This window comes from Lipophrys pholis (assembly GCF_963383615.2).
Source record: "Lipophrys pholis genome assembly, chromosome: 21".
Lineage (NCBI taxonomy): Eukaryota > Metazoa > Chordata > Actinopteri > Blenniiformes > Blenniidae > Lipophrys > Lipophrys pholis.
In genome coordinates this window covers 25,098,675-25,125,478 of record NC_137649.1, presented here as the reverse complement: position 1 = coordinate 25,125,478, position 26,804 = coordinate 25,098,675, and the positions used below count along the sequence as shown (strand labels likewise).

General features: G+C 48.6%; 1 protein-coding gene across 1 annotated transcript in view; it reads right to left on the bottom strand.

Moving 5' to 3' along the window:
- The window catches only part of ncoa1 (nuclear receptor coactivator 1), a 73,697-nt gene that overhangs the window by 25,056 nt on the left and 21,837 nt on the right, over positions 1–26,804 (bottom strand). Inside the window, exons 3-14 of the mRNA XM_080490182.1 lie at positions 16,648–16,748; positions 12,655–12,821; positions 12,315–12,421; positions 10,173–10,350; positions 8,285–8,464; positions 6,510–6,602; positions 6,122–6,262; positions 5,842–5,989; positions 4,570–5,524; positions 3,205–3,420; positions 2,101–2,305; positions 1,219–1,362 (exon numbers count right to left, since the gene is read on the bottom strand). Coding sequence (XP_080346308.1) covers positions 1,219–1,362; positions 2,101–2,305; positions 3,205–3,420; positions 4,570–5,524; positions 5,842–5,989; positions 6,122–6,262; positions 6,510–6,602; positions 8,285–8,464; positions 10,173–10,350; positions 12,315–12,421; positions 12,655–12,821; positions 16,648–16,736 — 2,623 coding nt within the window. The 5' untranslated portion in view covers positions 16,737–16,748. The remainder of the gene's footprint in view (positions 1–1,218; positions 1,363–2,100; positions 2,306–3,204; positions 3,421–4,569; positions 5,525–5,841; positions 5,990–6,121; positions 6,263–6,509; positions 6,603–8,284; positions 8,465–10,172; positions 10,351–12,314; positions 12,422–12,654; positions 12,822–16,647; positions 16,749–26,804) is intronic.

Below are 26,804 nucleotides of genomic sequence, written 5' to 3'. Positions count from 1 at the left end.
CTTATAAATTTCCATTAAACTTCGGGCAGGTGAAAAGTTGTGAATCCTTAATGACAAGCCCCGGAAACATTGACTAATGAATATATTGTAGTGAGCAGGCATCAGTGGCAGGGCGTGGCCACATTCAGAGCGTTTTTCTACTTGGTTGCCGTGTACCATAAAGGAAGTAAACTCTAAGATGATGTACCTGCAACACAATGTAGCATTTAAAAAAAAATCTATTGTCATTTCTAAGATCATGATTATAATATAACATGAAACTGTTTTTGTTGAACAAAATATATTTCACTGGGTGCAGGACTAGTGCAACCCATAGCTCACTAGTCCGCTCGACTGCTGGGAAAAAAATTTAAGATCCATCTCTGATATATACAGACCCTTTCCAAAAAAAATAGAATATCATGGAAAAGTTTATTTAAATAAATTAACTTTTCCATGATATTCAAATGTTTTGGAAACTCAAAAATAATGGGTTAGTTTAATTAATTGATTTGAAACGTTTAATCCGTTTAAAAAAATTAGTGTAATTAACGCAGTTTTGTTTACTTCCGTGTTTTTTTTTTGGTTTTGTTTTTAATGCCTTAATGGAGCAGCATCTCTGGGCGCAGCATCGTGACTACAGAGCAGCATAATAAGAGTGGAATAATATTAAGGCAGAAAGTTTCAGTTTAAAAAGTTCCCTGACTACTGATTGAGAAAGTAAAAAGTCATTAGCTTTTCTTTGTAAAGCTGAATTTAACAACAACAGAAGTAATTCTGCAGCAAAACAGCAGGTTGCCATGTTGGCTGACTAGTAGCCACAAAATTCTAAAGCTGGAGGAAATACTGATAAAATATTTATTTCTCCTCTGTCCCTGGCTCTCCTGTGTGTGTGTGTGTGTGTGTGTGTGTGTGTGTGTGTGTGTGTGTGTGTGTGTGTCTCTCTCTCGCTCTGTCTTTCGTGTGTATATTACAGTATATTATTGCCATCTAGTTCATGTAGTACGTTTACAACTTTGTAGAAATATTACAATTCTCAAAGTGGTGGACCTGCACTCTAACAAAACCCCGACTTATGTTAGATGTTTACTAAGTCATTTATTTATGTTTTTATTATTTTGATAATCTTTGAGGGAAACCGTTTCATGCAAAGCTAAAAGGACGTGTTAAAAATAGTCTTTGAATTTAAATATAGTCTCTGTGTGTATATACATATATTTGTTTTTTTTCCCCTCGTACCAGTGCTTGAACTGAAGGAGTTGAGAACCTCGGCCTCTGGGAATGGGCTGCTGTCTTTGGGGGTCTGGAAGGGCTCTCCCTGGCCCTGCTGCGGGCTCGGCGTGGCGGGGCTGCAGCCTGATGGCGGGCCGCCATTGCCAAGTCCTGCAGCAGAAACACGACAGAGCAAGGTGAGGACGAAGAAATGAAGGAGCAGCTGAAGACCCAGCGCAGGAGGAAACTTGTTCTCTCAGTTTTATCAAGTTCCGTGAAAATTGCACCTTTGTCTGTCAGCTGAACTTTGTTTTTTTCTCATTTTCTTTTCTGTCGGTGCATCTATACTGTGTATTTGTACATGAGTACTTGTTCAGTGTCGTGCTGTTTTTATTGTTCCATAGTATGCATGTTCCTTATTAGGGAACAAGCCCGAAAGGCAAGGACCCTATTATTCATTTTTCAATGTTCCAGCTATTCTGGCTGTTTTGCCTTATTTATCTGCTTTTATCCTGGAGATTAGTCTGTATTTTAAAATCAGTGACAGATACAACTAAATTAAAAATGAAAGCAGAACAGAATCTTTCTAAATAATATTGAGAAAGGTTCACGGAGCTGCAGCAGAGGAGCTGCAGCAGAGGAGCTGCAGCAGAGGAGCTGCAGCAGAGGAGCTGCAGCACAGGAGCTGCAGCACAGGAGCTGTAGCAGAGGGGGTGCAGAGCTCTGGTGTAGTACTTCAAGGTGACCACTAGAAGGCATGTCGGGAAACCATGTGGACTCAATATGAATGAACGAATGAACGAGTGGGGAGTTTTATGGATTTACTGAAGAAAAAAGCGGATTAAAATGTCTACGTTTGACAGGAAGATCCTGACGAAGGTGTCCAGATGTGTGTGTGTGTGGCTGCACCTCTGTTGGGTGTGCCGGGCGGCTCTCGCTTCACATTAATGCGGGGAGTGCTGGCATCTCCGGGCTGCTGCAGCTGGGGGGACGGGGAGTGCAGCTGGGACAGGGGGGACTGGAGTTGGGCCGGGTCCTGGGGGGCCGCTCCGGGGGGCTCTGGGTCCTGCAGCAGCTGGGAGAGGGGGTCCAAGTCAGCAGGGGTGCCGGATATCTATACAGAGGAACAAACATCAGATCACCAAAAGAACACATGACGTTAAAAAGGTAACGGACTGACACACTGGTGACCATCAGTCACAGCAGGTCAAAGGTCAGCGAGCTTCAAAGGCTGCAGCTGGTGGACGAATCAAAGTCCAACAAAACAAAGACAGAGGCTTCTATCATGAAGGAAAGTGATCAAACTGTGGAATCATTCTCCATTTAATCTGATTATTCTCATTGTTTTTTCGTTTTGTATCAACAACCAATTTGAAGACAACAAACATTCCTGATGATCATTTTGGAGGATTCAAGGGCAGCACAACAGATTTACTATTTAGAGGATAAAACTGATTAATATTTTTATCATTGTAGGTAAATCTAGTCATGTAAAATATCAATATAAAAAGAAATTAAGAATATAAATAAAACAAACTGACACAAAATGTTGCTCATAAAATAAATTAACTCAAGTGAAAATGAAATAAATAAATACAATCAAAAAATATGAAGCAAAATCAAATTCATCCAACAAATAAATATTAAAACCTAGTTGTAAAAATGACAAATGCCTTTATATGAACAAACACATGAAGATATAATTATAAACGTGATAAAAATGAATAAAGCAAAAATTTAAATTTTTCAAAAGATAAAAACAAAACAAACAAAGCTGCATGTGTGTGTGGTTTCATTACAAAATCAAACAACAGCACCAACTAGTGGCACAACATGGAAACTACATCATTTTCAGTGTATCTGTTGTTTCTTTGTCAAGGATGTTGTTTTCAAAACATTGCTGTGTAAACACGAAACTTTCCTGAAACAAACATGCCAAAGCGCTGCGTTTCGACCCGACGTCGTGTAACCGGGGTGTGGGTGAGTGTGCCGTGTTCAGTCCTGCAGACTCACTGAGGAGTCTCTGCTGTCCTTGCGGCTGTCTCTGCGGCTCTCTCCCACGGGGCTGGACATGGGGCTGACGCTTGGCGGGTCTCCTGCCGACGGTCTGGCCGCAGTGCCGCAGGCCGGCCCCGTGCCCGGGGGTCCGTCCACGCTTGATCGCTTCTCCACCTTCACTCGGACCGTCTGCAGGCTGAGAGCGGACGGCGGCGGCAGGTCACCCAGGTCCTTCAGACAAGAAGACCAGGGTTAGGACCAAGATTTCATACTGCAGGAACCAAAGCTGCTTCTCTGTCTGTCTGTATCTATCTCTGTATATCTCCATGTCTGTGTCTCTGTCTCTCTGCATCTCCCTGTCTGTATCTCTCTTTATGTCTTCATCTCCTTGTCTTTATCTCTCTTTATGTCTTCATCTCCTTGTCTTTATCTCTCTTTATGTCTTCATCTCCTTGTCTTTATCTCTCTGCATATCCCTCTTTCTGTCTGTCTCTTTCTCTCTGTCTGTCTCTGTTTCTTAGACATGTCACTGAATTTTGCAGGACAAGCTTTCGTTAAAATTGGTTTTATGTTGAGACAGTAGTCATTTTTAATAACAATACTTTGTTTTTTGTAAAAAATTTGACATTTTCATCATGTATACTCTGTGTCACAACAAAGAACTTAAATTTAAAGGTTATTATGACAGTATTTTAACGGTCCGGCTCACTCAAGATGATAGAAAACTGTATGTGGAACTTAAAGTAAAGTGTGTTCGATGCCCTGATTTAACCAGTCCATGAGCTCAAAACAACCAACCGCATCACAAACCTTTGGTCCTGGTTATTTGTCTTGCCTCTGTCACAAAAGCCTTTCTTTTGTTTGAACCTAGTTTGACCTTGTAAAATTAATTCTATTCCCTTTTTGATATTTAAGCTACTTCTTATTTTGAATCACACAAGTAGCCAAACACCTAGGAAAAGTGTGTCTAAGATTGCTGTCACAGGAGACCTGTTTGGTCCGGACCAGAGCTGGTTTCAGGGAAAATCAGCTTCATTTGAGCAGGTGTGAAAGTTCACCTGGACTCTGGTCCAGGCCAAAGAGCTGAACCCTGGTCCTTCTGAATACCAGGGTCTGGGTTCACCTGCAGCACTGATGCATCACGGTAACTTGTGGCTAACCATTAACCATTAGTCAGCTAAAGTGGCGAGACTTCTATTTTAGTTTTCAACCAATCAATGAACCGGTTTCTACATCCTGTTGTAATTGCGTGACGATGTCCAGGCGGGTTGGTCCACCCTGGACCGTGCAGTGTGAAAGTAAACCAAACCAATGTAACCAAGTCCCAGACTATATAAATATAATCTTTAAAAGTCGGTCCTAATTTTCTGTGTAGTTCACCTTCTCGTCCGTGTCCAGGAGGAAGCGGAGCAACTGGTGGTCCTGAGGCTCTCGAGAGCCGGACTTGGGAGCCGCTGTGCTCAGTGCCGGACTGGCAGGCGGCTCCTTCTTGATCTCCACTTCGCTTTGGTTTTCTGCGTCCTCAGTGGAGGCGGCGAGAGAGGAGTCGTTGTCCTGGAGCAGCCGGTGTAGGATCTTGTGTCTCTCCGTCAGACTGCTGTGAGAGGCGGGGCACTGCGGGGCGGGGGCGGGGTTTGGGGGATGAGGTGACGAGGTGCAGAGGACACTGCTGTTGTTGTTGGGCTCGGCTCCGGACCCACTGCTATTCAGGAGCTGGTTGAGTCTGGGTTTTCCCAGCTGTGAGGCAGACAAAGGGGGGGGCTTCACTGAGTTCTCCCGCCCTTCCTCCCCTCCGCCGGGGGGTTTCGCCAAAGGGGGCCGAGCGGAGGAGCCAGGACTACTGGCTTGTCTCTGTAGGACGGGAGAGGACAGGGTGAAAGCCCCTGTCGATCCACCGCTGGCTCCCTCATTGCCGAACTGCTGCCTACTGGGAGCCCCCACTGGGGAGTGGAGGCCCGGCGTGGAGGGAGAGAAGGGGTTCCCCTGTACCCGGGGGCTCCCCGCCGACCCAGGACTGGCCCGAGGCATCCTGGGCGACATAAACGAGGTAGGGGCGGCTGCGAGTGGGCTGCTCAGAGGGGACGGGCTGCTGACCTGCTGGGGATAGTTTGTCCGGGCGGGCGTCAGGTAGCCCGCCGGCGTAGCCTGGTTGTGTCCGTGGGAGGAGGCGTTGCTGTTGTTGGGGTGGGGGCCCGAGGCGGCCAGGCTGGGGCCCTGGCTGGAGTTGTTGCTGGGGTGGAGCGACGGGGAGTGGGAGGGAGTCGGGGTCATACTGCCGAGGGAGGGTGGAAGGCTGGGGTTAGTGTTTTCCTGAGAGCTAGCAGTGTTGTGTTCCCTGCGAACAGAAGATGAAGACAAGATCAATCAATCAATCAATCAATCAATCAATCAATCAATCGCCAACCAGCAAATGAACTAACTGACCAACCATCCAGCCAGCAAACCAATCAACCCACCAAACAAAGCAACCAACATTAGATTGTTTTGATTTCAGTCATTTGATGAAAACCCTCTATCAGTGCGGTTGCCTGTGGTCTGTTCAATCTTTCCTCACTAATGTTTCCTCTGATGTCGGCTGTGACACCATCAGAGACTTTACGAGCTCTATGATTAACATGTCCCGAGGTTCGCGAAGTGTGCAGGTGACAGTACCTGTCAATAGTGTGGATGCCCATGATGAAGGGCTGTACGTCAGGGTCGGGATGGCAGCAGAACTTGCAGCGGGTCTGGGCGCTGAGCGGCATGCCGTCACTTAACGTAAAACGGTAGAGCGGGCTGATGGCGGTGCCGTGGGTCATCACTGTGGAAAGAGCCCCAAACACCAGTTTCAGACGTTTGTCTTGTCTAATAATACTGTTAGAATTCTATATGCTGCATGTTTATCTCCTATAATCCCTCAGCAGTTCAGTCTGGCGTGAGGACGGCGGCTCACCCTCGTGCAGCAGCTTCTTGGCGTGTGACGGCTCTTTGCCCTGCGGCTGAAAGAAGGCGTAGATACACTTCCTCACCACGTCCTCCCAGCCAGGACGGCCAGTGGCTCGCAGAGCGCTCGTCTCTATGGAGATGATCTTCCCTGGATTACAGGTCCCCCCCCACACACACACACACGGTCAGAGTGTGAACTTTTAAATGTTCTTTGAAATTTTCTGACTAAGATCAATCAAACTGAAGTTACATTTTATATTTTCCATCCTGAACAGTGTGACAGGAAAACAATAACAAAGGTACAGAAATTAAAAAAACACCAGGTTTTAAAATGCAGAACTGTGTGTACCTCTGTTTGTGTGTGTGTGTGTGTGTGTGTGTGTGTGTGTGTGTACCTGTGGGGTCCTGCTTGGTGATGAAGGACTCTGTGCTGACGGCTGGTGTTCGTGGTGTCCTGCAGGCGATGCAGATCAGGCAGCTCTGCAGGTCTGGAGAAAGGGGAAGAAGAAGCAGATTCACACTCTGATAAAACTCCAGAAACACTCTTCACTGTTTCAAAACACCTGCATATCCGGTGTTCGTTGCCTTCCCCCTGCCATCAAACTAGGGCTGCTGGCGTAACCAGGCCACTGCAGCAACGGCTCCAGAGAGCAGGAGCCTCCCTCCACCAGGTGCCTCCCTCCACCAGGTGCCTCCCTCCACAAGGTGCCTCCCTCCACCAGGTGCCTCCCTCCCTCCACCAGGAATCTCCCTCCCTCCACCAGGTGCCTCCCTCCACCGGGTGCCTCCCTCCCTCCACAAGGAATCTCCCTCCCTCCACAAGGTGCCTCCCTCCACCAGGTGCCTCCCTCCACCAGGAATCTCCCTCCCTCCACAAGGAGCCTCCCTCCACCAGGTGCCTCCCTCCACCAGGTGCCTCCCTCCACCAGGAATCTCCCTCCCTCCACCAGGTGCCTCCCTCCACCAGGTGCCTCCCTCCCTCCACCAGGAATCTCCCTCCCTCCACCAGGTGCCTCCCTCCCTCCACCAGGAATCTGCCTCCCTCCCTCCACCAGGTGCCTCCCTCCACCAGGAATCTGCCTCCCTCCCTCCACCAGGAATCTGCCTCCCTCCCTCCACAAGGTGCCTCCCTCCACCAGGAGCCTCCCTCCACCAGGAATCTCCCTCCCTCCACCAGGTGCCTCCCTCCACCAGGAGCCTCCCTCCACCAGGAATCTCCCTCCCTCCACCAGGTGCCTCCCTCCCTCCACCAGGTGCCTCCCTCCCTCCACCAGGAATCTCCCTCCCTCCACCAGGAATCTCCCTCCCTCCACCAGGTGCCTCCCTCCCTCCACCAGGAATCTGCCTCCCTCCCTCCACCAGGTGCCTCCCTCCACCAGGAATCTCCCTCCCTCCACAAGGAGCCTCCCTCCACCAGGAGCCTCCCTCCACCAGGAGCCTCCCTCCCTCCACCAGGTGCTTCCCTCCACCAGGTGCCTCCCTCCCTCCACCAGGAATCTCCCTCCCTCCACCAGGTGCCTCCCTTCACCAGGAGCCTCCCTCCACCAGGAATCTCACTCCCTCCACCAGGTGCCCCCCTCCACCAGGTGCCCCCCTCCACCAGGTGCCTCCCTTCACAAGGAATCTCCCTCCCTCCACCAGGAACATATATATACAGATATTATAATAATAATTATATAATGACTCTCTAAACCTGCGCAAAACAACACTAGTGTATCGTCTCTGCGATGTTTAGGAAAGACATGCACTGTGCATTCATGCTCTGCATGTCATTAAATGTAACCAATCAGATGGAGCCGAGGTAATCTAAACACCCCCCACTAGGCTGCATGATCACTCTGTATTTTACTCCAATGTACTGCTTGTTCATCTTTATCACGGTATTAAAGACGGGCGTCTCCCGGCAACCCGCCACTACAGGGTAATTCGGAGACGGGCTGCTGGAGGAAACGGCAGGGTGTTTCCATTTTACATTCTGCACTTGTCATGCGCTTCACGACATCAAAAGTGTACGGACGAAGCCTCCAGACATTTTAGCAATCGAATCACTCCAATGACTGGAGGAATCGCTTCAGCCCGACCAAGGTGAACTTCAAGTCAGCGGGAATCCGCAGCCAGTGGCCATCGCTGTTAAAAAAAGCTTTGAAATGACAGTAGTGTTTCATCCTACCGTCTCCCTCCTCCTGCAGGCTTCGCGGCTGCGACACGGTGAAGCACTGCATGATCTCGTACTGCTGCCTCGCCTCGTGGTTCTCCGAGTCCATCTCGTCCGGCGGCCTCTTCAGCAGGCGGCAGCTGAAGGTGTGGCTGTTCCTGCGGGCCGACTCCTGAGGCCAAGGGACCCCGTTCACTGAGGAAAAAGAAGAAACAAGCACAAGTCACCCAAACTGCAGCACTCTGATGCTGGAGCAGGACGAACACAGAATCACTCATTAAACTTCCGTTGTCAATAGTCGTATGACCACTCAGTAGAATTTCAGAAAAAGACTTTGAAAGAAGGACGAACATAAAGGAGAGAAGAAGTAAGAAAACAACATTGTCGCGGGGTCCACCCAACAACCTTCCCAAAATGGGAAAAACGATGACGTAGTCGTCAGCTGTGTTGTTTTTCTAATTTATTTTTCAGGCCTCTCCAAAACAGTGCATCATAATATTTACAAAGTGCAAAACAAATGGAAAAAAATACCCAAATAGGAAAATACACAAAGCAAAGAAAACTCTATATACAAATCTGTACAGGTTTATATACATCAGAGTTAATCCTCAACTTCAGGATATAAGAATAACGCTCCACAGGTCAGTACTTGTCACCACCTCTCTAACCAGAGTCCAACTCTGTCATCAGGCCCAGCGCGGCCCGTTTTATCCGATCAGCCCCTCCCACTGGGCGGAACCTTTTGCGGACAAAAGTTCTTATTTTTTCTGAAACCCAAATCCTACTACATAAGTAAATATATTTTCTATAATTTATCTTAGCAATAATTAACTATAAATTACCCCTTACTGACAGGATTTATGCATTCTTACAATAACCCCTCAGTAACCCAGGCAATAAAGTTTTAAAGAAAATAAATAATAATAGTGTTCACGTGACTGCGAAACCTTCCGGGCCCACACCATTTAACCCGCCTGGTGGTATGACCCGGGTTCACCAGTCACCCTGCAGGTGGTACGACCCGAGTTCACCAGTCACCCTGCAGGTGGTACGACCCGGGTTCACCAGTCACCCTGCAGGCGCGTCACTGCCGGCTGCCCTCCGCTACACTGGGAGGTGAGTGAAGGTGTGTGTGTGTGTGTGTGTGTGTGTGTGTGTGTGTGTGTGTGTGTGTGTGTGTGTGTGTGTGTGTGTGTGTGTGTGTGTGTGTGTGAGTGTGAATGTATGCGAGAGAAATCGTACCGCTACAAGTGTGACCCTTGGTCACGATACTGACAAAAGAGGGAAACTGGCTTGTATGTGAGTGCAGGTTATTGCAGAGTAGGTAAGTGTGTGTGTGTCCGGGTGTGGGTGTGGGTGCGTGTGCGCGCATTACGCGGCGGGTGCGCCGCGATGATATGCGCCACGTCAGCGCGCGTGATGGAGTCGCTCCATCACAAACATCAACCTAGTGAAAGAAAAAGATCAAAGGGAACCAAGACTCTGATGAAAACTGACAACACAAAATAGAACCAGAATTAAAAGAAATCCAAGAAATACACCGAGCTCTGCGAGCAGCAAGGAAAAGACGTTCTGAAGGAGACAAACAGGAAAATAAGACAAAGGAAACAGTTGACCGAGAAGAAACTGACGAAAGAACACAAACTGGAAGAAACTAGAAAACGTAGAAGATGAAAGAGAAAAACATGACAAAGAAGTTTTAGGCGTGAAGAAATGGAACGAACACGTGGAGGACAAAAAAACGATGACAAGAAAGTGGAAGTGTTTTCAAAACGTGGTGTGCCCCCACCCCCCGGAGTGTTTTCCCATTTCCACAGAGATGGTATGTTTTCAAAAGGTTTCGTTTTCTCCCCGTTTCCATGGAGACAGAGCATTTTCACAGCCGGGCGGCAGCTCCACTCACCCAGGCTTTTGGGCAGCAGGTTGCGGACAAACTCGCTGTGGTCTCCCACGTGCAGGATGCTGTAGACGCTGGAGGTCATCAGCTCCTCCTGAGCGTACCCCAGGTAACTGGTCACGTTCTCCGACACGAACACGATGCGGCCCTCACCGTTAACCACGAAGAAGAAGCCATCCAGGGCCTGAGGGGGTGAGACAGAAACCACACCGGAACTTCATCAATAACTCCAAAGAAGGACGGCTTCTTCCGACAAAATCACAGCTACACAAACACCGGAAGCAAAGAATACGTAGACACATTTACTATTCAAAAATACATGACGGGTTAAAAACATGATGGTGAAAATACTTGTCATAGGCCGCATGGTGCAGTGATTAGCACTCTTGCCTTACAGCCAGAGGGTCATAGGGGTGGGTTTCCTCCGGGTTCTCCGGTTTCCTCCCACAGTGCGAAAACATGCATGTGAAGTGAATTGGTGACGCTGAATTGCATCGAGTGTGTCTGATTGTTTGTCTATATGTGTTTGTCCTGTGACAGAGTGGCGACCTGTCCACGTGTGTCCTGCCCTCGCCCACAGCGAGAGCCTGTTGTCGGCTGCGACACACAGTGAGGAGGACAGGTTTGCTGTGGCGTCTTGAAAGACGGTGTTAAGAATAAAATGTCCGGGAGGAGGGCCTGGCGTGTGCTGACTCCACGTCCTCTGCCAGCCCGCTTTCCACTGAACAGTGGACACCGCCCAGCCAGAGGCCCAGCTAGAGGCCCAGTGAGCGGCCCAGCCAGAGGCCCAGCTAGAGGCCCAGTGAGCGGCCCAGCCAGAGGCCCAGCTAGAGGCCCAGTGAGCGGCCCAGCCAGAGGCCCAGCTAGAGGCCCAGTGAGCGGCCCAGCTAGAGGCCCAGCCAGAGGCCCAGCCAGAGGCCCAGCCAGAGACCCAGCCAGAGACCCAGCCAGAGGCCCAGCCAGAGGCCCAGCTAGAGGCCCAGCTAGAGGCCCAGCTACAGGCCCAGCCAGAGGCCCAGCTAGAGGCCCAGCCAGAGGCCCAGCTAGAGACCCAGCCAGAGGCCCAGCTAGAGACCCAGCCAGAGGCCCAGCTAGAGACCCAGCTAGAGGCCCAGCCAGAGGCCCAGCCAGAGGCCCAGCTAGAGACCCAGCCAGAGGCCCAGCTAGAGACCCAGCCAGAGGCCCAGCTAGAGACCCAGCTAGAGGCCCAGCCAGAGACCCAGCCAGAGGCCCAGCCAGAGGCCCAGCTAGAGGCCCAGCCAGAGGCCCAGCTACAGGCCCAGCTACAGGCCCAGCTAGAGGCCCAGCCAGAGGCCCAGCCAGAGGCCCAGCTACAGGCCCAGCTAGAGGCCCAGCTACAGGCCCAGCTAGAGGCCCAGCTACAGGCCCAGCCAGAGGCCCAGCTAGAGGCCCAGCCAGAGGCCCAGCTAGAGACCCAGCCAGAGGCCCAGCTAGAGACCCAGCCAGAGGCCCAGCTAGAGACCCAGCTAGAGGCCCAGCTACAGGCCCAGCCAGAGGCCCAATGACCCTCCCCCTCCCCCACGCACGGACAAAGTGGGTCGAGGACCCTGCAAAGCGGGCCGCATGCCGAGCTTCCAGCGGTGGGGAGAGGTCGAGCCCAGCCCCGGGCGTAGCCATGCTAAGAACAAAAACACTAAAAAGACATTACATTGACGCATCTGCATTGTAGCACCGACTGCGAAATATCCTATTTTAGCAAGTAGTGAGGTTTGTTCTTCGCACTCCACATCTTTGGAAAAGAGGGGCACTCTTCTATTGGGAACTATACGGTAAGCTAAAACATTTAAAAACAAAAAAACCTTCAAGAGCACAACATGATGACGAGAGATTATTCTGAAACGTTAACACCAAAAAAAAAACTACAACAAACTGAAAGACAAAAAGATTAATGTTATAAACCATCAACAAATATATAAATTGCATTAAAAATATATAATAATTCAATAAAATTCAATAAAAAATGTTTTACAATTATAATTCAAATTGGGGAAATGTGTTGAAAACCCAATCCACCTCAAAACTGAAATAAAAGATATATCCAAAAATTATTAAAACATGTCTAGATTAAGGTTACAATAAAATTGCTGATAATATAAATAAAACATTTGAAATAAATGTGTGTGTTACCTCCAGCAGCATGGGCCCCAGGGCCTCTTTCTCCACCAGCCCCTGGCTGCTGGATGAGATGTCGCTCTTCTGCACCTCGTCGCCTGGAGAGCCAAGAGCTGCTTTTTCTGTGACACACACACACACACACACACACACACACACACACACACACACACACACACACACACACACACACACACACACACACACACACACACACACACACACACACACACACACACACACACACACACACACACACACACACACACACAGTCAACCTGGCATGATTGACAGCAGCAGCAGGGGGCGGGGCTGGGACAATCAGACATTTCTGTTGGCTGTGGCATCTCCTCACCCTGCTCTCGCCGTTTGATCTGCTGGATTTGGTCCACGGTGGTCCTCAGGATGTGGCACTTATCGGGCTTGGAGCTGAGGCTGGCGATGTCTCCCATGTTGGACGACAGCAGCTCGGCCAGGTCCTCGATGTAGCGACACTCCAACTCCCGTCTGCGCTTCTCCAGGCTGAGGAGAGAGGAGTGTGTGAGGACAAGCTGTATGCACACACATTCCATCGGGAAACAGGCTCCACACAACATCCCACAACTGTTTTCTCTTTCAAGGTTTGGAGAGGAATTCGTGAAAAAATTTTAAGATAAACCTTCAGTATTATGACAAGAATATATAAAAGAACAGACACTCAGTGGAGCGCATACCTTCGCCAACGCCACATTTGTCACCATGGAAACCAATGATTTCAAGGTTATTGATCCACCATGGTCATGGTCATTTGAATTGCTTCATGTTGTTCCAATGTTAAGGTGAAATGATGTTCTTTTTCTTCCCATTATTTTGTGTTACTTGAACGCATCGTTAGAGTGAGTTGGCCTGTGATTGGCTGAGAGTGGAGAAGGGGTCAGGGGGCGGAGTTAGCAGTGTGAGGCTCACAGCAGAGCTCCAGAGCGTGAACAATGGAAGAAATACAGTATCTTCCCTCCCCAGGAGCTGTTTGCTCCAAAATCGTAATGGATTGGTCCTTGATGATGACAAGTCATCCCTGAAACCTTTGTGCAATTCAGGTTCTTAGTTTTTGCAAAAAGTTGGTAAAATACATACATACAAACAAACCAATAAATACACGCGGACAAAAACATAACCGTCGCAAACTTTTGTTGGCAAAGGTAATAAATGAATAAAGAATAAAATAAACAAATAAATACATGGGTTAAGGTTAAAATTACAGATACATAAGACATATTAGATTTCTTTTAAATGAAAGAAAGTACCAAAATGAGCAAAAATGTAACGGTTAAAAATAATGTAAATAAAGAATATAAAAATATGATAAATATTTAAAAATTAAGATAAAAGAAAGGTGTATAAAAACTATTGAAATATAATATTAAATGAATTAATGTTAAAACAAAGGTGTAATAAAAATGAACAATATCACAATAAAAAAAATATCTATATTTATATACAAGATAGAATAGACTTAAAAGGACAATTAAAACATAAAAAAGTATTTAAATGTAATCCAAATAAAATGAAAATATCAAATAAATGTATGAATGAAAAACTACATAAACTAAAGAATTAAGGGAAAAAACATTTTTTTGCAGTTGGTCTGTTGAATATCAAACAATTCAACTTCTGGATCAGAAAAGAATGAGAGTGAATCACAATCATCAAGAAGTCATCACATGAAGAAAATGTGAGAAGACTGAACTTATTGAGTGGCACATTGTTAAAAAGATGGCGGTGATGAAACTTGTTTACCCTCCGTCACATCAGGTGGTTTGAATGAGTTTATTCTCCCACAGACTTTCTAACGCAGCAGCTGGTGAGAAGAAAGAACGTGAGCTGAACTCGGAGGTAAACATGAGGAAGGACATGTGTGGATCTGAGTGTGTGTGAAACCACAACAGAAGAAAGTAGGTCAGTGCAGTGGCCTCTCACACACACTGTAACACACACATAGAAACACACACAGAGGCGTTGTGGGAGGGGGGATCTGTTGTTACAGCAGCTTTCACCAGCTCTCTCCCTCCACATGATTCTTTCTGAGCGCGCTCAGTAAACCTGACAAATACCGTCTCTGAAAAAGCTTCACAAGTCCACTGGGCCCTGTTTCCATGACAACGTTTTCAAGTTCGGTTGCTGACACCATCCAGCAGAACAATTCCTGTTTGTCAGGATATTTCATACCCAGTGAAGAAGCTGGGCGAACTCCCAGGCCACGCCCTGTCAGACTAGGCCACGCCCCCTCACAGCAGCCACACATCGGTGAAGCAGCATTTTAATGGTTAATTGCACAGCTTATTTCCTGCTTCGAATGTTTTCAGAGATACATTTTGCTGAACTGTTTTACTAATAAAAGAGCAAGTTTGTGACCGAGCCGCCATGTCCAGTTTTAATGGTTTTAACTTCAGGAGCTGACAACTGTGAATGATGCATTCAGGGGCATCAGGAAAACGCCGATCCATGCAACATGCTAACGAGCGCCGGGGCTCCCGCAGTAGCAAGGCTACATACTACATGCTAGGGTTGTTCGGTATACCGGTACTGTATCGGTATTGCGGTACCGACGTCTTTAAAACGATACTATTTTGGGCCCAGCAGGTACCGGTGACTTTTTTTTTTTTACTACGTCGCTGCGTAGCGTCACTGTGTTGAGTCACTTTCTGACTTTCATTCACTATGGATTCTGTAGACGTGGGAGCGTGGCGAATGACCGGGGGGAGTGCCATCGTTGATGGAGGGTGCGCGCGAGATATTGACAGCTCTTTACCGCGGTCGGGGGAGGGGGGGGTTACAGGATGTTTTGGACAATCTAAAGTGCGGAAAACAGCGCTCCGGTGTCTTTTTATGTATATATTTTTTTCTATACTCTGGTTTCCGAGAGGTGTGAAAAACACTGTAGAGAAGGGGTGCGCGTGCGCTCCCGTGCTCCGACCCGAGATCCACAAGTAAATAAGCGCTTCATACTTGACCTTATTTACCAACAACATTCCTGGGCACAACTTTAAAATAAATGTCAAAACAACATATCTTAAAAACAATCTTCTCCCAACCGAACTTGTACTTTGAAAAGAATACCGGATGCGCATGCGTAAATGACATGGCGTTTACGTCCATGTGAGAGTGCGCATGCGTAACTGAGTCAAACGACCCGTGGAAACTCCTTAAAAAGAAATCGACTGCATCACTAATGGCGCAGCAAAGATCAAGAGTCTGGCGAAAGAGAGGATTTAAAGAGAGCGAGAGAGAGAGAGGGAGAGAGAGAGAGAGAAACAATGGCTGCTGATACATCCACAAGGCAGCAACTTGTAAAAGAAACAGGTACTAGAAGTACTATATGAAGTACTATATGAAGAACTTTGGCTTCAAAACAAAAGCTCACGGTGTCTCCATCACCACTGAAGCTCCACTGTGTAAACAGTGTTAGAGAACACGTCTGGTCCAGAGTGGAAACACTACTAACCTGCTAACCTACTAACCTGTTACACTACTAACCTGCTAACCTACTAAACTCCTGAAGGACAAACACCCAGACCTGCAGAAGGAGTTCAAAGAACCACAGCTAGTAACTTATATACCCATGAAAATATAACTCTGGAAAAAAATGTAAGATATTATAAATATTAGTATTATAAATATAATAAATAATGTAAAATAGTATCACATGAAAATGTTTTATTTTAGCCATTTAATGTTATAAAGATTACTGCATAGTAACAAACCATTTAAAGACACTGGTCCTACTGAAGACAGGATCTAATGACGTGTTATCGGTACCGATACCAAAATGTTGGTATCGTGACAAGACTACTACATGCTAATGGACTTCGGGGCTCACACAGTAGCGAGGCTACATGCTACATGCTAATGGGCTTCAGGGCTCACATAGTAGCAAGGCTACATGCTAATGGGCTTCAGGGCTCACACAGTAGCAAGGCTACATGCTAACGAGCTTCGGGGCTCACATAGTAGCGAGGCTACATGCTAAACATGATTCAGACATGACTGATTAAGATGATTCATAGGTTTTACGGGAGTTAAAACAGGTGTCGCCATATAAGCAATCTTAACTTTTCTGACTGTTATTGATTTAAGCCTTTATAGCGGTTTCTCCTGTATTTTTATTTTTTTATTTTTAGCTATTAAATGTAATTAGCTGCAAATAGCTCATTAAAATTAGATTAACTGATTAAAAAAAATATATAATCAAGTGACGCTATCGATGTCTCCACATTATGGCACGATAACTGGGATTGAACCGTGCACTTTGTGATTTTGAGGACGAGCGTCTTTCCCGGCGGGGGTTGCTAGCTGGCCGGTGCGTGTTTACCTTTGCCCCGACGTGTCGCATGGCGAGCCCCTCCTCTTGCGTGACTCGGGCGCGGCGGGGTCCAGGGGGCTTTCCCCGACTGCACTCATTTTCAGCTTGACCTGAGGAGCAAGAGAACACACGGCGGTTACTCTGTGACAGGGTTTAACCACAAAGACACCCCCCAGTCAGAAAAAGGGCTGAAAGGCAGACTAAGGCCCTGGTTACACGACAACGTTTCACGTGACAACACCTAATCCTTAAAAAAGAAATTGAGTGTTTCTCAGCAGCAGTGGACACAGAGACAACGATGTAGTTAGTCTGCCGGGCCACTGGAGGGCGCTGTTGCTTGATTTTGTAATGAAACTTCACAGACCACAGTGTGCAGAGAACAAAACACTATAAAGGTGAAGAAAATGGAGAGAACCTGACATCCTAGTGGACTAATGAGGAACCGGATTCTATCAGGGAGAGTCTCAACTATTAAACTACTGAACTGGACCATAAAACTAGAATCTGGACCGCGGGTCGTACCACTACGGGTCGTACCACTACGGGTCGTACCACTACGGGTCGTACCACTACGCGGCCGCCATGTTTGTTTACAACTGGATGAACAGGAGGGAGGGGGAGAGATGCGGATGCGCAGTAACAGGCTCTGGAGCCTCCGTCAGTCTCTGCAGGAGGGATTTACACCATGAAAGAATCTTTCCACTTTGGGAGCCAGATTAAAAACTTAGGATACAGTGCATCCGCAAACTGGTGTCGTGTAAATGGACCCCCCCCCCCCAATAGTGAAGAAGGTTTTGTGGATACACTCGAATTCGTTGTTGGGTAAACGGGGCCTTATGCAGACATCCACAACAGCAGTTAATTCCGTATTCCCCGAGACTGTAAGTCATATTCATGTTTCTGTTGTCAAACAGTGACATCTATATCACACTTTTTCCAACACACTTTTTAAACGGATGAAACTCACGGTTAGAGCAGAAAATAATCCACGTTCATGTTGTGATCAATTTTTTGAACAATGGCCTGAGGCGAGGAATCCCCCAGAGGAATAACTTTATTATTGATAGATGGATCAGAAAGTCATGTCGCTTCACTTTTCCTCCGTGTTCACATCAACACTCAGTCTGAGCAAACGTCAGTCTGTTTCACTACTTTGGACCCCGAGAAAGCCTGAAGCATTGTTGGAATAAACATGTTCAACATCTCATTCTGCACATCGATTGTCCACGTCCATGTAGGAAAAAACCCTTGAGATTTAAATAAAACACGAGCTGAAGGCAGTGCTTCGGAGGCTCTCTAGGAAACTTTCTAATGAATAGTGGAGGAAGTACTAAGAAGCTACAAGGTTAGTTAGGAGACGTTGTTGTTCCCAGCTGTTCTACTGATATCAAGACGGAAACTTTCTAGACTGTCAGAGACCCTGAGGTCTCACCACCGCATGTATCAAGTGAAAATGCTAAAATTGTATTGCGTTTTGGGAATCTGTTTCCATGACAACGGTGCTCAGAACCACTAAAAACGCAACTTTTGGAAAACGTTCCTTCTCCATGGAAACAGGGAGAAAAGCAACTATTTTAAGCACTTGTTCCGCAGCCAAACAAAAGCAACAGTTTTTATGGGACGGAAGAACAGAAATTAAAATCTGGAACACACTTAATGAAAATAGCACACTATGCAAAATTATTAATATTTAATTTAAAAAATAAAGCGTGGTTTGATGACAAACAACCCACGGCGCCACCTGACGCACGCACACACCTCATAACCCCACCTCCCATATTTCTGGTGGCCACCCTCTGTCAGCTGTCTGTCCAGCACCAGGAGTCCCACCGTCCTCCATCCCTCCAGAATCAAAGAGTTATTGGAGAGAAGTTGTTCTAAGTTTCTTATTCCTTTATTTTGCCATCTTGGGAGGTTTATTGGTTTCTTTCTTTCATCCATTCAATTGAAGAACTTCCCAGCAAGCTGTCAGAGACGTGGTTCTATTGATGCTTTTAAAGCAGCTGTGTTCTTTAAAGAAGGACTGAAGAAGGGAAGATCTCTGGTCTGGAGATCTTCACACAAGGTTTTGTCAATGTCTAGCCAGCCTTCATCTAAGGGTTTCTGATTCATCCATTTTACAACATAAAGTAGTTTATTGGCCAGATAATAAGTATAAAAGTTTGGAAGTTCTAAGCCACCTTGGTCCTTGGTGTTCTGGAGTGTTTTTAAACTTCTACGTGATGGTTTGTTTTTCCATAAGAACTTTGAGACATGAGAATCAAGAGTGTTTTTGGTGGTTTTGTTGGGATCATTGAGAAGATGGAGTTAATTGTAGGCAGGACCATCGTTTTGATTGTTGCTCCTCTCCCCAGAAGTGAAATAGGGAGTGTCCTCCATCGGGTGAGGTCCTCCTCCAATGTTTTAATAAGGGGGGGTAGTTTAAGTTCACCAAGTCTGACAGCTTGGCTGAGATGTTAATGCTGAGGTGTTTGTTGTTCCCTGGTTGTAGTGGGGTGTTAGGTGTGTGCTGGAATATAGAGTTAATAGGAAAGACGACTGATTTATTCCAATTTATGGAATATTCAGAGATTGAGGAGAATCTAGGGCTGGGCGATATGGCCTGAAAATAAAATATCAGATTTTCCCACAAAAAATTTGATTTCCGATTTTATTCCCCTACTTTTAAAAGAAAACAGAAAGTACAAATGAGACAAATCTTCCCTCTGAGTCTGTGATTGTGTCTTTACAAGAGAAGTGTATTTTATTATATAGCTCCGCCTCTCTGCTTGGAGTTCTAACAAGCTGAGTACGTGCGAGGGAATTGTGGTGAAAGCAATGTGTGATGTCCTGTGGTAGATGTGTGTAATAAGACAATGTCTGCCTGTAGTTTGTTTAAGTGTTTTAGGCAGCGAGCCGTCCAGACATAATATGGACAGTTCATTTTTGAAAAAAGATGAACGAAAAAAAGTGGACGGTTTGCCCAAAGCTAGTCTAAAATATGTGTACAGTCGAACCTCGGACGAGCGGACCTGTGACAGCGGACACATCGTCAAGCATGGAGAGGTTTTAACTGTGAACAGATTAATGAGCAGACAGCCTCCCCGCAGGCGGTGCTCCTCTGTGACTCCTCTTAAGCTCAAGTTTCACTTTACACCAGGGGTCGAGGAGGGTGACAAACGTCAGCTTTTTGTGGTCTTGAAAATAATATAATGGCAAATAATATAATCCTGAATCCTGCCATTGAGTTTGTAGTGAGAGCAGATATAAATTGCACCGGACCTCTGCGCTCGAGTGCTGCGGTGCGTTCAATGACCTCTTAGAAAAGTCCATCTTGAAAATTGTTTTGACAATAAATCTGCAACCAAATGTCTTTATCTTCTCCTTGAGTCATTGTAGGTTGATAAAACCTCTATTAAATCAACACAACTATATTTTGTTCATGCAGCTGCTATAGATGCAGTCAGCTAGCTGGAGAGTGAACTCTCTGACCATCCAATCAGAGGGCTTGAATACACTGACGTCACCCTAGGCCTTCAAGAAGGTCCTGAGTCGTCAATATCAAAATCTGATTGGTTGAAGCAGCAGCGACTGACTCTGGTTTTATGGTGCAGATGCCTGCAGAATTTAACCTGAAGGCCTCAGGCAGATTTCTTTACCTGGCAACAGGTGATGGCTGAAATGTGATTGGTTAAAAGATTTAATATGGAAGTTCAGTCTGGAAGCAGTGCAGCCGGCCGGGGCAGAAGCTATGAGAGGAAGCGAAAGAGACCATTTGGAATTATCCATCCATCCATTTTCATCCGCTTGTCGCGGACTGTCGCGGGGGCAGCAGTCTAAGCAAGGAAGCCCAGACTTCCCTCGCCCCAGACACGTCCTCCAGCTCCTCCGGTGGGACCCCAAGACGTTCCCAGGCCAGCCGAAAGACATAGTCTCTCCAGCGTGTCCTAGGTCTGCCCCGAGGCCTCCTACCAGAGGGACATGCCCGGAACACCTCCCGAGGGAGATGTCCGGGGGACATCCCAAACAGATGCCCGAGCCTCAGCTGGCTGCTCTGGATGTGGAGGAGCAGCGGCTCTACTCCGAGCTCCTCCCTGGTGACTGAGCTCCTCACCCTATCTCCAAGGGTGCGCCCAGCCACTCTACGGAGGAAACTCATTTCAGCCGCTTGTATCCGGGATCTCCTTCTTTCGGTCATGACCCAAAGCTCATGACCATAGGTGAGGGGAGGAAGGAAGATGGAGCGGTAAATCCAGAGCCTCGTCTTTTGGCTTCGCTCCTTCTTCACCACGACGGACCGATACAGCGACCGCATAACTGCAGACGCTGCACCGATCCGCCTGTCGATCTCAGGCTCCATCTCCCCCCACTCCTGAACAAGACCCCGAGATACCTGAACTCCTCCACTTGGGACAAGGGCTCTCCACCCACCTGAAGGGGGCAAGCCACCTTTTTCCGGTTCGAGAACCATGGCCTCGGATTTAGAGGTGCTGATCCTCATCCCAGTTGCTTTACACTCGGCTGCGAACCGCACCAGTGCACGCTGAAGGTCCAGGTTTGATGAAGCCAACAGGACTACATCATCTGCAAAAAGCAGAGACGAGATCCTGTGGTCCCCAAACCGGACCCCCTCCGGTCCCTGGCTGTGCCGAGAAATTCTGTCCATAAAAGTTATGAACGGAACTGGTGACAAAGGACAGCCCTGCCGGAGGCCAACGTGCACTGGGAACAGGTCCGACTTACTGCCGGCAATGCGAACCAAACTCCTGCTCCGGGCGTACAGGGACCAGACAGCCCTTAGCAAAGGGTCCTGGACTCCATACTCCCGGAGCACCACCCACAGGACGTCCCGAGGGACACGGTCGAACGCCTTCTCCAGGTCCACAAAACACATGTGGACTGATTGGGCGAACTTCCATGAGCCCTCGAGCACCCGGTGGAAAGTATAGAGCTGGTCAAGTGTTCCGCGACCTGGACGAAAACCGCATTGTTCCTCTTGGATCCAAGGTTCAACTAACGGCCGGATCCTCCTCTCCAGTACCCTGGAATAGACTTTCCCAGGGAGGCTGAGGAGTGTGATCACCCTGTAGTTGGAACACACCCTCCGATCCCCCTTCTTAAAAAGAGGGACCACCACCCCGGTCTGCCACTCCAGAGGCACTGTCCCCGACCGGCACGCCATGGAGCAGAGACGTGTCAGCCACGACAGTCCCTGCACATCCAGAGACTTAAGGAACTCAGGGCGAATCTCATCTACTCCCGGTGCCTTGCCACCGAGGAGCTTAGCAACTACCTCGGTGACTTCAGCCTGGGTAATGGACGAGTCTACCTCTGAGAACCCAGCCTCTGCTTCCTCAGCGGAAGACGTGATGGTGGGATTGAGGAGGTCCTCGAAGTATTCCTTCCACCGCCCGACGACATCTCCAGTTGAGGTCAGCAGCCCCCCCCCGTAAACGGTGTTGGTGAAAAACTGCTTCCCCCTCCTGAGGCGCCGGACGGTTTGCCAGAATTTCCTCAGGGCCAACCGATAGTCCTCCTCCATGGCCTCCCCGAACTCCTCCCAGACCCAAGTTTTTGCCTCCACCACAGCCCGGGCTGTGGCCCGCCTGGCCTGCCGGTACCTGTCAGCTGTCTCGGGAGTCCTATGAGCTAACAGCGCCCGATAGGACTCCTTCTTCAGCTTGACGACATCCCTTACTTCCGGTGTCCACCACCGGGTTCGGGGGTTGCCGCCACGACAGGCACCAGAGACCCTGCGACCACAGCTCCGAGTAGCAGCTTCAACAATGGAGGTGGAGAACATAGTCCACTCGGACTCAATGTCTCCAACCTCCCCCGGAATCCGTGAGAAGCTCTCCCGGAGGCGGGAGTTGAAGACTGCGCGGACAGAGGGCTCAGCCAGGCGTTCCCAACAGACCCTCATGACACGTTTGGGCCTGCCGAGTCTGTCCGGCTTCCTCCCCGTCCAGCGCATCCAACTCACCACCAGGTGGTGATCAGTTGACAGCTCTGCCCCTCTCTTCACCCGAGTGTCCAAGACACGTGGCCGGAGATCAGATGACATGACCACAAAGTCTATCATCGACCTCCAGCCTAGGGTGTCCTGGTGCCAAGTGCACTTATGGACACCCCTGTGCTCGAACATGGTGTTCGTTATGGCCAAACTGTGAAGAGCACATGAATCCAATAACAGAACACCGCTCAGGTTCAGATCAGGGAGGCCGTTCCTCCCAGTCACCCCCGTCCAAGTCTCACTGTCATTGCCCACGTGGGCGTTGAAGTCCCCCAGTAGAACGATGGAGTCCCCAGTTGGAGCACTATCCAGCACCCCTCCCAAGGACTCCAAGAAGGTCGGGTCGTCTGTACTGCTGTTCGGTCCGTAGGCCGAGACAACAGTCAGAGACCTGTCCCCTACCCGAAGGCGTAGGGACGCGACCCTCTCGTTCACCTAGTAAACTCCAACACATGGCGGCTGAGCTGTGGGGCAATAAGCAAGCCCACGCCAGCCCGCCGCCTCTCACCGTGGGCAACTCCAGAGAAGTGGAGTGTCCTGTCAAGCCCCTGTCAAGGAGCTGGGTTCCAGAGTCCAAGCTGTGGGTGGAGGTGAGCCCGACTATGTCTAGATGGTATCTCTCTACCTCCCGCACAAGCTCAGGCTCCTTCCCCCACAGCGAGGTCACATTCCAAGTCCCAAAAGCCAGGTTCTGTGTCCGGGGATGAGGTCGTTGAGGCCCTACCGTCGACTGCCACCCAATCCACATTGCACCCAACCCCTACGGTTGCCTCTGTGGGTGGTGGGCTCACAGGAGGAAGAGGAGGGACTCGTGTCATCCTTTCGGGCTGGGCCCGGCCGGGCCCCGCGGGAAAAGGCCCGGCCACCAGGCGCCCGCATGCGGGCCCCAACCCCAGGCCTGGCTCAAGGGTGAGGCCCCAGCTGCGCCTCACCGGGCGACGTCGCTTTCCTCTTTGTTGATTTGTCATAGGGGGCTTGTTGAACTGCTTTTGGTCTGACTCGTCACCTCGGACCAGTTTGCCTTGGGAGACCCTACTGGGGGGCAAGCCCCCCGACAACATAGCTCCTAGGATCATTTGTGTACTCAAACTCCCCCACCACGATAAGGTAGCAGTTCAAGGGGGAGTCATTTGGAATTATTTTATAAGTATTCATGGACAAAATATAATCAACATCAGTCTGTGATTCCGATTTTTTTTCTTAGGCCTTCAGAGAAGGCCTTTCAGGCCATGACGGCCTGTCACTGGAATATGTAGAATATTCTACAGAGCCTACAATTTATGTTGCAAATCCAAATGTGTGTATTTTTATTATAAATTCTAATTCCAGTGTTTAATGTCAATTTCTGGGAAGTCTTTGTGCAAAATGCAGCTGCTGTGAAGACTGAATTTATAAAGCCCTGTTAACGCAAAGATATTTTCAAGTGAAAACACAAAACTTTTGCTGCCATTTTGAGCATATGTGTACACAACGATGCTCAGTCACTGAATCCCCAAACCTACTTTTTGAAAACGACTCCCACGGTGGAATTTGTTTCCATTGAAATAGGGAAAAATGCCACTTCATAAAAACACTCCGCCTTCATCTCCGTGGGAAAAAAAACTTTTCTGAAACTCTGTTACTGTGCATGCGCAGCACGTTGGTAGTAATAATGATAATGCATGGCTTTTATATAGTGCTTTTACATTGCATTATTCATTCCCTCCATACTGGATGGTGGTAAACTACGTATGTGGCCACAGCTGCTCTGGTGCAGACTGACCACCACCAACCACTCACTCTCTAACTGCATTTGCGCAGGCAGTTTGGGGTTCAAGGACACTTTGGCATGGAGACAGGTAGAGATGGGAATCAAACCTGCAAACTTCCAATTGGGAGATGACCAATCGACGAACTGAGCCATGCCGCCCAACAACTGGTTACTACTAGTAACTACTAGCTCTGCACATGCTCAGTAGAGCCAAACGGAACAAAGTTTCCTCTGTGGCGTCATGACTCCCAGTCCATAGTCTCCTGCACTCGGTACTTTTGGTGGTTTTATTTTGACAGTCATCGTAATAACAATCCAACTTGGTGGTCTGTCCACTAGAATGTCTGTGTTCTTCTGTTAATGTTTAGGAGTTTAGAGTCACCATTTAACCTCACATGCATGTTTTTGGACTGTGGGAGGAAACCGGACTACCTGGAGGAAACCCACGCACACACAGGGATAATATGTAAAGTATTTGAACAGGCAAGCTTCTTGTTTTGAGTAGAGAGGGCTAACCACTGTGCCACCGTGCGGCCCTCAAATCACTTCCGTTCTTACATTTCTGTTTGTCTTCTGAGTTCAAACAGTGGTGAGGAAAGCTGCTCTGGATCAGAGTCCCTGGATGTTGAATCATTAATTCATGCGAGAACTGAAAACTTCCTGCCACCTGGAGGCGCAATGCACAACAACAGATGAGCAAGTTGCCATTGTCACCAATGCAGGGCGCTGCGCTGCTCGCAGGACGCTAATCCACCCTGACCGGGCCTGTTTACATTTCACCTCAGCTCGGCCCCCTCCTCCTCGTTCCAGCCGTCATGCTGCTGCACATCATGACACCAATTAGCCTTCATTTCCACTTCAGGGGACGAGAAAGCTTAGAGTCGGAGCGGTGAAGAAGACATATGCTGCTCACAGAGATTTAGGAGATTTTTGGATTTCAGGGGAACTTTATGGTAAAAATGTCATGCTACAGTGAGATTCTATCATGGGAGTCGGGCATTTAAGTGGAAACATACAGTAATTTCTTTATCTCAAACACACCGAATGGCTCCAGGAAGTGCAGAATCCAATCATAGTACATTGTTAGTCACAATTTGGGTTTCAGCGGCAAACTCCTCCACCAGCCTCCGTATCCACGCTAAACACCTCTGTATCCACGCTAAACGCTCCTCCACCAGCCTCCGTATCCACGCTAAACACCTCTGTATCCACGCTAAACGCTCCTCCACCAGCCTCCGTATCCACGCTAAACACCTCTGTATCCACGCTAAACGCTCCTCCACCAGCCTCCGTATCCACGCTAAACACCTCTGTATCCACGCTAAACGCTCCTCCACCAGTCTACGTATCCACGCTAAACACCTCCGTATCCACGCTAAACACCTCTGTATCCACGCTAAACGCTCCTCCACCAGCCTCCGTATCCACGCTAAACGCTCCTCCACCAGCCTCCGTACCCACGCTAAACGCTCCTCCACCAGCCTTCGTATCCACGCTAAACGCTCCTCCACCAGTCTACGTATCCACGCTAAACACCTCTGTATCCACGCTAAACGCTCCTCCACCAGCCTCCGTATCCACGCTAAACACCTCTGTATCCACGCTAAACGCTCCTCCACCAGCCTCCGTATCCACGCTAAACACCTCTGTATCCACGCTAAACGCTCCTCCACCAGCCTCCGTATCCACGCTAAACACCTCTGTATCCACGCTAAACGCTCCTCCACCAGTCTACGTATCCACGCTAAACACCTCCGTATCCACGCTAAACACCTCTGTATCCACGCTAAACGCTCCTCCACCAGCCTCCGTATCCACGCTAAACGCTCCTCCACCAGCCTCCGTACCCACGCTAAACGCTCCTCCACCAGCCTTCGTATCCACGCTAAACGCTCCTCCACCAGCCTCCGTATCCACGCTAAACACCTCTGTATCCACGCTAAACGCTCCTCCACCAGCCTCCGTATCCACGCTAAACACCTCTGTATCCACGCTAAACGCTCCTCCACCAGCCTCCGTATCCACGCTAAACACCTCTGTATCCACGCTAAACGCTCCTCCACCAGCCTCCGTATCCACGCTAAACACCTCTGTATCCACGCTAAACGCTCCTCCACCAGCCTCCGTATCCACGCTAAACACCTCTGTATCCACGCTAAACGCTCCTCCACCAGCCTCCGTATCCACGCTAAACACCTCTGTATCCACGCTAAACGCTCCTCCACCAGCCTCCGTATCCACGCTAAACACCTCTGTATCCACGCTAAACGCTCCTCCACCAGCCTCCGTATCCACGCTAAACGCTCCTCCACCAGCCTCCGTATCCACGCTAAACGCTCCTCCACCAGCCTCCGTATCCACGCTAAACGCTCCTCCACCAGCCTCCGTACCCACGCTAAACGCTCCTCCACCAGCCTTCGTATC